The 12,357-nt window shown below is 43.0% G+C and overlaps 1 protein-coding gene across 3 annotated transcripts in view; it reads left to right on the forward strand.

Moving 5' to 3' along the window:
- The first annotated feature begins 324 nt into the window (after positions 1-324).
- The window catches only part of PARP8 (poly(ADP-ribose) polymerase family member 8), a 109,127-nt gene continuing 97,094 nt past the window's right edge, over positions 325-12,357 (forward strand). For 2 of the 3 annotated variants that reach the window (XM_061373127.1, XM_061373129.1), the window contains exons 1-2: positions 325-823; positions 1,519-1,573. In XM_061373127.1, coding sequence (XP_061229111.1) covers positions 733-823; positions 1,519-1,573 — 146 coding nt within the window. In that variant the 5' untranslated portion in view covers positions 325-732. The remainder of the gene's footprint in view (positions 824-1,518; positions 1,574-12,357) is intronic. The other variant, XM_061373126.1, reaches the window with a different exon arrangement.

The following is a 12,357-nucleotide window of genomic DNA, read 5'->3' on the forward strand; positions in this document are numbered from 1 at the left end:
GAGGCGACGGCCGGCGGCGGGGCCTGGGCCATCGATCCGGCCGCCTCCCGGTCCGCCCGCACTGCTCTGTGCATCCGCCTCTTCCTTTCCCCGCGCCGCCTCCAACGGGGGAGCCGGCGGGGGCCGTACGTGCCGGGCCGGGAGCGAGGGGAGTGTCTGCGGCTCAGCGTCTCTGCAGCAGCGCCAGTCCCGCCGCGCCGACAAGGACCGGGTGCGGGCTTCCCCGCCGTCCCTCCGCGCTGCTGCTGCGCGGCCATCGCCGGTGCCGGCGGGAGGGGCCAGGATGTGAGCGTCGGGTCGCCTTGGCCCCCCTCCGCCCTCTTCCCCCCCTCCCCTTTTACCCTCCCTCCCTCCTCCCTCCTTTTAAATAAGACCAAGCCAGCCAACCAACCCCAAAACCCCAGAGGGCGTGGGGAGGTGGGGGATCCCGTGTCGCCGCCGCCACCCTTTCGCTGGATCCATTGTGAGGAAATTGCTGTTCGCCGGCAGCGGCGGCACATCTGGGCGGGCACATCTGGGCATGCAACATCGGCTCCCGCCGCCTTCCTCCCCCGTCCTCCAGCCGGCCGAGCGGATCCCTCCGGGCCGCCGGGGAGACTGCCGCTCGCCAGCCCCGGGGTCTGTCTTTCGGACCGAGTATTAAAAGCTCGCAGCCCGGGGGGTGGGGTGTGTGGAAATAAAGGCTGCTTTCTATTTCCCCACCCCCCCCCCACCCCCCCCGGGATTTATTTCATGGGGATGTGTTCAAGACAAGAGAGGATTCAGAAGGATATTGACGTTGTGATCCAAAAGTGCAAGGCGGAGAAGGACTGCCTGTTTGCAGGTGAGTTTCAATCCCGGGCGCCAGGTTGGCGGCGAGGAGGCTGCCGCCGCCCGCCCCGGACCGCGCTCCCCCCGTGGTGCCCGTGCCCTTCGCCGCCGTCACTGGGAGCGGGGGCTGCCGCCGAGCCCGCGTGTGCCGGCCCTGCGCTCCCTTCCTCCTCCTCCTCTCCTGCCTTTCCGAGAGCATGTGAGGCCAGCTGAGACGGGGAGACGGGGGATCCCGATCGCGGCAGCGGCCGCACGCAGAGCCGCGCGGATGCGGGTGCGGGTGCGTGCTGCTTTTGCCTGGCGCAGCTCCTGGTGCCGGTCCTGGTACCTCGTTGAGACGCTGCCTCCCGGGCGGCCCGGCTTCACCCGCGCCCTCCCGGCAACACGGACGGCGGTGAACGTGCCCCTTTCCCGTTACGAACGTCCCTTCCCACCCATTCCTCGGGGTTTCGAGGCTTCCTCGGTGATCCGCCGCAGGAGCGTGCCTGGCTGCTGCCTGTTGCCGTTCCCGACAATGGAGATCCCGGCCGTTGCCATAGCACCGGCACTTGTTGCGAGGGCCTGGGGGAGATGCTGCAGCTCCCCCCGTTCACTCCGACCCCCTTTCCACCCACCCCGGGGTCCGTAACCGGAATGCGGGTCCATAAAACCCGCCTAATTCTGCCAAAATAAAGACAAGTTGTAATAACACAGTTGTTTGTCTTTCAGATTTCAGGTATTCAGACTCCACCTTTACCTTCACCTATATTGGAGGCTCCAAAAGGTACTTTTTTTCCCACAGTAGTGACTCCCTTCATTTCCTGCTGGCAGTGAGGTGCAGTGGTTCAGTACCATGGCAGGCATTTTTGTTTCTTCTTGCAAGGAGAGTCAGTAAATCAGCTGCCTTGGCACAAACGTAAACTGAGGAAGAGCTGTTTAGCGAGGCGATCAGAAAGGTGGTCCGAGTTGTCAGAGCCTCATTCCTCTGAGTGCTGCTCTGCGAAGTTTCACTGTTACTCCTTGATTATTTGTGAATACATAGAATCTCCGCTGTACCTAAACTTAACAGAAACGCAGCAAAGGCATCAATGATACAAAGTTAATTCATGTTAAAAAATAGGGAAAACTGCAGTTTTAATAACAAGTAGACCGAATTACACATCAGCACCTTACTTTCTCACACAAGAGCTGCATTTAGTCCCATGACAAATGCAAGACTGCAATTGACCAAATCAAAATTCCTGAGACAGTGGAATGTCAGTCAGTATAGTTGAAGAGGCTGGGAAATGTTTTTATTGAATGTTAGTTTAAATACTGTTTCTAACAGTCTCTGAGCTTTTGGACTCTGCATGTACATGTTTTAAAATTGTATTTTAGTGTTTGTGGTATTTGCTTTCAAAAGGAAATTATGTAAAAGCTTGAGCACACATCCTTTTTGTGTTCCTGGCTGTTAGTTGCCTTTACTTAGAAAGGTGTTAACAGTACAAGCTGTGTCTCTTTCTTTTATCTGAATTGTATTACACAGGGCAAGAAGTCCTGCTTTTATTTGTTAATCTTGCTTCCCCCCACCCCCACCCCAGTTGGTCTGTTACTTTCGGGAGTTGTTTTTCTTTCCCAGAGTATGTCAGGTTAAAGTCCTGTCTCCCTTGCAAGTGCACCTTTCAGTGCAGGCAGCACTCCCACAGCCATGGGTTCTCCCCTGTGCATGCTTGGGGTCTGGCTGCAGAGTCAGACTCCCAGATGGTCCCCAGGCTGTGGAATCACTCAGAAAAGTGTTTTCCCACCTCACTACCCTGCCTGTTCCTGCTAAAGGAAAAGGCAACTTCTGTTTTCAGTTCCATTTTCAGTGGAGTAGAATAGTTCACCCAGCAGCTGAAAACCATTGTATTTTTAGGTTGCTTGTAATATATGCTCTTTCATTTAGTGTTTTAGTATTTATTTTGTTCTAGTCTTATTTTAAAACAAGATTTTGAAAGGGTTGATTCAGTAAAAAAATTATCTAACATTTTATTTACCATGGAATTAAAGCGATTGGTTTTGAAAGTTCCTTTGCTTTGTTTTCTAATGCAAATATTGCAGCAGGGAAACCAGGAAGTGAAACCTGTCTATTGTTTCCAGTTTCCAAGATGAACAAAGTAAAAAGCCTAAGGGCATAACTGATTGGAAACAAACTGGTTTATAAATGTTGGAACAAAATGTCCGTTCTTCAAGGAGAGGTGGAAGGAGGCCTTACATCCTGCAGCCTTGAATTTTAGTGGTGGTCAGCATTTGCTGTGACACTGTTTACTGGAAACTAATCTCAGGACCTTAAAAATTCAAAATGAACGGAGAAACAAACATTACGCTCACAGAACTGGAGAAAAGTGGGTTGTTACTTAGCGCATACTTAAATATCACTTTCCTTTTCACATTTTAAGGACAGTTAAAAAGCATCCTTTGACGTAAGGGTTTGGTGTTCTCCACTTGTTTGTATTATGACCTAGAAAGACATTTTACAATATCCTTATTGTACAGGGGTGTACTCAGTGGCAAGGTTATGGTAGTGAGCTCTCTTGTGAAGTACATAAAATGAAAACCCTAAGCCTTGACTTAACTTGAAAACTTCACTTTCTCGCATCAAGGATGAGTTAGTGGTTTCTTCTCAGAGAAGGTGCTGGCTGATCAGCAGCATTTGGACAAGTCTCCACTACAGGGTCAACAGCTGTGATGTACATGGGAACAGTTTAGGAGAGCACAAGGCTATCTTTAAGATCTTATTCTTACATTTGGCCATGATTCTATGATTTTTTCTTACTGCCATTGTGCAGCTGTGGACTTCTTGAGTGGTGACCCAATTTTTTTGACTACTGTATTCAGAAATTGTCCCTAAATGACAAAATCTCTATCAGCTTGTGGTTATAGACTTGAATATTAGCCGACAGGCCTTGTCCAGTTACTTCAGATATGCAGGCTGATGACTTTGTTTTGCAAACCAACAAGAACATGGGCTTTTCAGTATTGGCCATAGGGGTGGATGTTCACTGCATGGATGTTCAAACTGAGAAACAGATTTAAATGAGTAAGACTAGAAATAGTGTGGAAGGAAGATTACAGTATGTAAGCAGTCATTAGCCATGCTTGGAATGAAATCTTTTTCATGCTTCGTTTCTCTTAGAATTTCCTTTAGGTCAGTGTGCATTATGGCTTTGATTTAGCCATAGTGGTTAGATACAGGAGCAGAAACCCTTGAAAGAAGGCAATATGTTTTCCATTTGAGAAGGAGGATTCTTTGTCTTACTCTATTATAAAGGCAGGTGACAATACTAACAAGTTAAACATCACTGGGGTTTTCCTCTGGGTGCTGTAGTTGCCTCTAGTGCCCACTATGTCTGTTTGTCAGTGGTCTCAATTCAGAATTTCAGCTAGATTCTCAGTAAATCAGTGTAAAACCATGAAGTCACTGTATCAGTATTATTTCGGTTATGATGATGACCTAAAGTCTGGTTGTATTTACTCTTTAAACCATTTAGTTTATCTGTAGGAGATTTTTCTTCTTGGGGCCACCTTCTCTGACTTTACCTGATTTTTAGCTTGTTGCTTGCATTGATTGCACAACCTCTTCCTGCATTAATGCTATTCAAATATTGAAGTAGTACATGACTATGCTGCAGATCAATCCAAATAGATAGGCCTGATCTGAAGCAAATTTATTATCTTTTCAGTGGAGTTAACATGTATTACCACAGAAAAGTAATAATAGTTCAGTTAATTCTTTTGGACTGTATTTCGCTGTACCTTTTTTTTTTTTTTTTTTTTAAGTGCACTATCTTCACACTTCCAAATTTTACAGTTGATACTGCAGAGATGCTTCCTGGTTTGGGAAGGTTGTAAGTAGCAATTCATTAGAGAAATGACATCTTTGTGCATAATATGGGAACTGAATAGGGGGCAGATTTTTTATCAGTTTAGTAATTTTTGATTTCATTTTCAGAAAGCAATAAGTTGAGTGATGGATTTTGTACAAAGTGAGGTGTCCATCCGGGTGCTGTGACTATGCAAGATTTATTCTTCCTTAACTATGTCTGGCAGAATATCAGAAATGGCTGGATTTTTTATGCTTTTTACTGCAGGATCTAAAAAGGATATTAAACTGTGAACATGTTGAGCTCTCTCGCTTTTTTTTTCCATTTTTTTAAAGAATTTCTTGTTTCCCTTTTCCTATTTTCTGCCCATATGAAACATTGCTCCTCCAGAAACCGTGCATGCTCCGAACTGCTGATCTGTTATTTTTCAAATGAAAATGTGTGATGCCCTGAAGTTGTTTTCACTTGATATGTCATTTGACATGGTTTACATAGAAGCAGTGCTTGGTTGTCCTGAAAAAAGGTGTTTTCTTTTCTTAGTGTTTTTCTCACCCCCACTTGTCTCTTTTTTTTTTTTTTTTTTTTCTGAGGCTAAACAAGGACATCATATCAGTCCTAAAATACCTCTTTGTTCAAATATGTACTTAATTTTCATTGGCAGCGAGGGACAGTGACAATAAGACTGTGCATAAGAACAGATCTAATGCTGCAGCATATTATAAAGAAACCAGATAAGACCTGTGAGAACTGAACATACAGATTAATTTTGTCAGCAAAATTATCATCTCATATTTGCACAGTGGATTCTTGTGTTCTGCTTTCTGCACTTTAGCACAGCGATTGTAACAATAGCAGTTCTAAAGGAGCAAAGAAAGTTGAATTTTATTCCAAAGTGATTTTTTTTTCTTTTCCTAAAATATTGGTGCATTTTTAACTTACGCTGTATTCCTTTTGAGTATTTGGCTTCTTGTATTCTATTTAAGAGATTATACATAGCACTTAATATTGTAGTATCAGAAATTCTCATGAAAACTGATGAAGTAATTCCCACCTCACTGTAGCAGTGAAGTATTTCACAGCTGGGGAGCTGTGCTACTGAAGCAGTAACTAAATCGCTTGTGGCTTTCCATAGCTAGATATGAAAACTACTATCTGACGTCCTAGCACATTATGTCTACCAGGTGTTTGAACCACTTGGTGATAAATAGAAATAACCTTTTTTCCCCGTTTAGTGGTATGCCTGATTGCTACTTGCGTGAATTTCATTAAACTGCCTGCATGAGAGATTTCATTTGGTGAATAATTTTGAAATTCTCATGTCTCTCTGATGATGCTGAAAGCCTTCCGTGTAAAAAACAGCTTTGAAAATAAATGCTTTTGGGTTAATTGATGTGGGTTTTAATCTTAAAATTTATGTTCAATTTATATTTACTTAGGCAAGAAAGGAGAGAACTGAAAAACATCTTTTAAACCAAAATGTAAAATTGTGTGCATCAGAAAATATCAAAATGGAGCACTTTTCTGAGCATTTTCATTTTTTTCCTTTCCAAAATAATCAATTTTAATGCCAGCATTGTTTTGATAGGTTGTTTTTAACCTAGCTCCTCTGTCAGGTTCCTTGCACGAGTGTGTTTACTGGTTGGACAGTTCCTTTTGGAAGCAGTGGTGGCTTACGTAGTATGAAAGCGTCCCTGAAAACACAACCTAAGAAAATGAGAATAAGATTTTAATGAAATCCGTTGCTCTGAATGGTTTCAGTTTATTTGCAATAGGTTTTATATGGGCTTAGGAAGGGTTTGTGCAAGGACAGTTCGTCTTCTGTTGCCCATGGCTTTGCTTAACTTTGTGTTGAGGTTATTAAAGAGTGTAATTTGAAAAAATGAATTCCAAATCCTTTGTGCAGAAGAAAACCTCTTTACCTGTCCCTCACTCAGAATTAGTATGAAATCTTAAGCTGAGTCCCAAAATGGCTTCAGAGTTTTTGCAGGTATAAACATTAGTTGAGATAGAAATTATGATTTCTTCATAAGGACTGTTTTGTGAAAACACCTAAAATGATTGTATTGACTTTGTCCAAATTAAGACTATGTGAAGTCCAGCCATTTTAGTATATGTGTATGCGAAGCAGTGAAAAAAAAAAAAAAACAAAAAAAACCCCAACCCAAACCCAACACTCTCCAACAGCCCCCCCCCACCCAAAACCAAGTAACAAACATCCCCTTACTCTCCAACTCACCCCCCCCCCAAAAAAAAAAAAAAAAAAAAAAAGAGTTGTACTGTATTTACAGCATTTCAGGCCAAAACCATAGCCTTCAAATAAAAAAAAAAAACTTCTGGAAAACATATTTAGTTAATGCCTTAGTACAACAGTTATGAATACCATCAGCAGCCTTCCCTTGTGGATATGGAATTATATGAAGTAATCTACTGGTTTAATATGGGTCTGTGAATATCACATGAAGTCTTTCATACATTGTTGTAGCTCTAATAGACTTCCAGCTGAAAATTGATTATATTAATTTCTTTTAATATGGTGTAATTCCAAAGAATTATTTTGCTGTAAAGACTTTTAGCCATCTTATAGAACAAGGCTTCTTAGGCTCGGTGTAAAACTTCAGTAGTAGGATTTTGTAGGCTTATAGGTTGAAGAACTCATGTTTTACCAGTGGATGACAAGAACAGTGAAATTGCATGTGTTTAGGTGACAACAGGTGGAACGTAACCTCTTCAAGAATCTCCTTGGGCATACACTAGTTTTCTTAACTCAGGCCAACAGAAGTTTTAATTTAGTTCAGTATTGGTCTCTAGAACATGAAGTAAGGAGTCAATAATCAGCCCACTGAAGATGAAATCTCTTTCACCTTTATCAGACCTGTGTGCACATACTTTTTTTTTAATTCCTTTTATTTTTAAATAGCAGTATAACACAAGAGCATCATTGATCTTAAGGTCCTTTCCAACCCTAACTATTCTATGATTCTATATAGTCCCTGTGCCAGATTTTGCTGTTGATGGAGTTTTTATAGCGAACGCTAGTGTTGGTTAAAGGTGCTCTGCCTTCATTACTGCAGTGAAATTGCATGCAGCTACCAGTCACCAGTTCTCCTTGTTAAGGTATTTTGCTAGGTAATCTAAGGACATTTACAATTCTGTGTTTTTATCCCATTTTACTTGTTTGTTTTGGAATTCTTATTTAAAATGGTAAATTGTGAGAAGATCTAGTATTTATTTGATTTTAGCAATTTCTAGTGAATTAAAAGAAACGCATTCTCCCTGTGAACCGCACTACAGGGAGTAGATGAGAACAGGGAGACTCCAAGTACTTTCTGTACCTGAATCTGTATTTTACGCATAAGTTATTGCTTTTTTTAGATTGTCCCCCTTGTGATGAATAACTGCCCACTATACTGTTTCTGTGTTTAAACATAAATACGTAGATACTAAAAAATACTACCTCATAAATTTTAAGCCTTTATTTAAGGTGTGAAGAAACACATTTATCCTGTATTTCAGTTAAAAACTGACCTTTGCAAAGGGCAACAAACACTCAGAGATAGAGAGTGTAAATGCCTTTTACATCTAGCACTGTCTGGCTTCAAGGCAAGCATGAATGTGTGGAAGATGCTGGCCTCCCAGTGTGCTAATAAGGATTAGGCATTTGCTGTCCATAAAGAGAACAGGAGTTGCAGTTACATAAGTCAGGTTAAAAATTACAAAAGCTATCGATTTTGTTCATGGAGGACCTGGGGTTGTTGGTCAGTGTGAAACTTAACACGAGCCAGGTTCAGTGTGTGCTTGCAGCCCAGAAAGCCATCCGTGTCCCAAGTTGCATCAAACAGAGTGTGACCAGCAGGTCAAAGGAGGTGATCCTGCCCCTCTACTCTGCTCTTGTGAGACCTCACTTGGATTATTGTGTGCAGTTCAACATAAAAAGGATATGTAACTGTTGGAACAAGTCCAGAGGAGGCCATGAGGATCAGGGGACTGGAGCACCTCCTGTATGAAGATAGGCTGAGAAAGTTGAGGCTGTTCAACCTGGAGCAGCTGTGTGGAGACATAGCAGACTTCCAGTATCTGAAAAGGGCCTATAGGGATGCTGGGGACAAACTCTTCATTAGGGACTGTAGTGATAGGACAAGGGGTAACGGGTTAAAACTTAAACAGGGGAAGTTTAGATTGGATATAAGGAAGAAGTTCTTCACTGTTAGAGTGGTGTGGTACTGGGATGGGCTCCCCAGGGAAATTGTGAATGCTCCATCCCTGGCAGTGTTCAAGGCCAGGTTGGACAGAGCCTTGGGTGAGATGGTTTAGTGTGAGGTGTCCCTGCCCATGGCAAGGGGGGTGGAACTAGATGATCTTAAGGTCCTTTCCAACCCTAACTGTTCTATGATTCTATGACACAGATTGTCATTTGAGGTCAAGAGAAGCTTTTACCCTGGCTGTAAAGTCCTTCTTTATTTCCCCTACTAGTAAGACATAATCAGCCAACAACACAGTGGGTCAAGTCCCTGACTGAAACACCACTGCAAAAGGTGACAATTTCTGAAGTGTGTTTCCAGTGTATTTCTGTGTATGTAACAGTTGTAGAACTTTTGACATAAGTGCTGAGCAAATAATCATAAATTGCTGGTGCTAATGAGAATTTCACCATTACTCAGGCTGCTTACAGTGTATTCCCATCAGTATTTTGTCCCAAGTTATTTCTCTGTTGTCCTTTCTGTGATATAACATGATTACCATATTCTCAGCTAATTTGAATTGACGAATTGCCATGGAATTCAGTAAAGTTGTGACAACTTACAGCACTGAGGACCTGTCTATAATTATAGTAATCTTGTTAAGGAAGTTTCAATAGAACAGAGCTAAATATAAATGCAGTATGTTATCTTCATTGACTTGTAATAGCATAGTTTAATCTATGCATGATTAGTTACATGCCGGAGTGACGTTAGACATTATGTGTGTTTGTGTTTTAGGTGACAGGTATGGACGAATTTCATGGAAGCTGAAAGAGTGAGCTATATAGTTTTTTGGGAGTGGCTCATATGGGGCAGAATGAGATAAGATAGGGCAGACTAAACTGAGGCAGAGATGTCTGCTGACAGAGACTTGAGAAGTTTTCATGCACAGCAAACAGCTGTTCTCAGCAGTGTGGCACTTGAGTCTCAGGTTTGCGTGTGGTGCAACCCTGTAAGCAAAGGCCCTAGCCAAGACACCACAGTGGTCTCCTTTTTTATTTCTAGTGCTAAGGTGAGCTTGACAAAGCGCTTACCTATTTGTCTGCAATGTAGATGTTCCCACAGGATCCCTCTGGCACAGGGAAGGTCTTGTCCCACAGAATACAACCTCTGCACCCTTCCTTGAGAGATAATGATGACTTCAATCTGCATAATTTAGAGAAGGTTTCACACCAGCCTTGGTGTGAAATGGCCATATCCATTTCAGCCATGCCGCCTAGAGCATAAGCTCCTAAAAATTGTCTTTGCATTCCTTCCCAATTTGTCCTTTCCCACCCTTCTTTCTTCTGGTCCTTTGTTTTCCAGAGGTGCTGTACAAAAACTGGTGGTATCTGTTGTGTTCATACACAGACATTAAATAGTTGGTATTAAACAACTGTACTATGCAGTTTAGGAACATGGAGCAGCTATAGATCACATATCTCCCAGATTATATATATATATATATAAATATAAGATTATATATACATATACCCTTTTTAATAAATGCTTGTTTAGTCTGGGGAGTTTCACCAGAGTAAAAACAGGTGCTCACACTGTTAATCAGAGCAATCACATGTTTGCTGCTGTTCGTTATTCTGGTTTTGGTGTCTAATATGTGGGTGGCTAGGAAAAAAATCGCTGCTGAAATAATTGCAGCTGCAGCCTGAGTTGTTTGATGATTTAAACTTAAAGATCTTTTTTAGCTGTGTTGTTTTTTTGACTTCTATTATACCTAAGTAGGACTGAACAGAGATGTTTAGAAATAGTATGTATTTGGGATTTTTTGCTGCAGGTGCTGTGCAGGTGTAAAAATGCAATTTAGCTTGATCAATAACATTTGAATGCTCTTTGTGCATTATAGAAAATGTTTTAAATAGAACAGCAAAGTTAACAGTGGGAAAAAAAATAAATGTTGTTTTATACAGTTTCCCATTCTTCACCTTATAGTCTACTTACTCTTTATAAAGCACACTTTATGGATGTTTGGGAGTGTCTCTCCAGTAGCTATGTTTAATTCTGCTCCCCCAAATATAGAAAACCTTTTGATATTTCCAGCAGTAACAATGCACAGTTCCTTACATGCATGGTGCTATTAACTGTCATTCTGAACTTCTGAGGTGTTCAGTACTTGCCTTTGGAATCATTACAATGTTCTTTTCATGGATGTGTCCCCTAATAAAACTGGTTGAGGGTGACTTTTTGCCCTATGATACTGTTTGAGGTTTTCCTTTATTGGCTTCTGCCTTGATTGATAATGATGGAGTGATTCATAGTGGTAGATGAAAGACTCGTCCTGTTGCCAACCTGCAGGTGGAGCTTCACCAGCGTGAGCTGGACTCCTTGGGTATGTTTTTTAAGGGTTGGGCTTGAAAACCCTTTGCCTGTTGAGAATATCACCAGCCCCAAGGGCATATGATGTGTGAAGTATGCCTTCAGCACCTGTAGGACTAAGGAAATCTGTCAAGTTGTCTGCCAGTAGGTACAGCCGGAGGAATGGGCCATGGGGTCTGCCCTGCACATCTGTGTAAGTGGAGGGAGGGTGCAGTCACTGAGCATACCCTTCCTTAAGGCTGCTCTTCCACTCCTTGATTGATATAGCACTGGGATCACAGAACCATAGAATCAATCACAGAATCAACCAGCTTGGAAAAGGCCTGTAAGGTCACCAAGTTCAACCTCTACCCCAGGACTGCTGAGGCCACCACTAAACCATGTCACTGAGGGCCTCATCTGCACGGATTTTGAACACTTTCAGGGATGCTGATTCCAGCACTGCCCTGGGCAGCCTGTTCCAATGCCTGAGCACCCTCTATCCCACCTAAACTTCCCTTGGTGCAGCTGGGGGCTGTTTCCTCTTGTGCTATCGCTTGTTATTTGAGAGAAAAAACCAACCCCCATCTCCCTACAACCTCCTTGCAGTAGTTGTAGAGAGCAAAAAGGTCCCCCCTGAGCCTTTTTTTCTCCACACTAAACCCCCAAGTCCCTCAGCCATTCCCCATCACACTTGTGCTCCAGATCCTTCACCAGCTCTGTTGCCCTTCTCTGGACCTGCTCTAGCACCTCAATGTCTCTCTTGCATTGAGAGGCTCAGAACTGAACACAATGTTCAAGGTGCAGCCTCACCAGTGCCCCATACAGGACAGAAAAGATCTCCCTGATGTGACCATCTTTGATCAGAGATTTGAAAGCAGGGGCTGTGGGGCAGGGCCTGGCAGCCTGCCATGGGAGCGTGCACTTCCTCCCGTGGCTGCAGGCTGACATGCAGTGTAACTTCACAGGGCCGATTGGAGGGAGTCAGGTCAGGTAAAATAAATAGTTAACTACTTCAGTGAAATAAGGGAAGGGAGAGGGATGGAGCTGTGGTGGAACATTTGTTGCCATCAGAAAGCTCATCAGGCAAATGGGAGGAATTCTGTGAGTTCAGTATCTGTGAAATTTGGTAAAAAGCAGTTGGAGATGGATCACAGACCTTTCTCATTGCCTCTGCTTCCCAGAGGGGTCAGAGT

This window comes from Neopsephotus bourkii, unplaced genomic scaffold (genome assembly GCF_033783945.1).
Source record: "Neopsephotus bourkii isolate Nb327-2 ecotype Australia unplaced genomic scaffold, CSIRO-AGI_Nbou_v1 NB_1628, whole genome shotgun sequence".
NCBI classification, from domain to species: Eukaryota; Metazoa; Chordata; class Aves; order Psittaciformes; family Psittacidae; genus Neopsephotus; species Neopsephotus bourkii.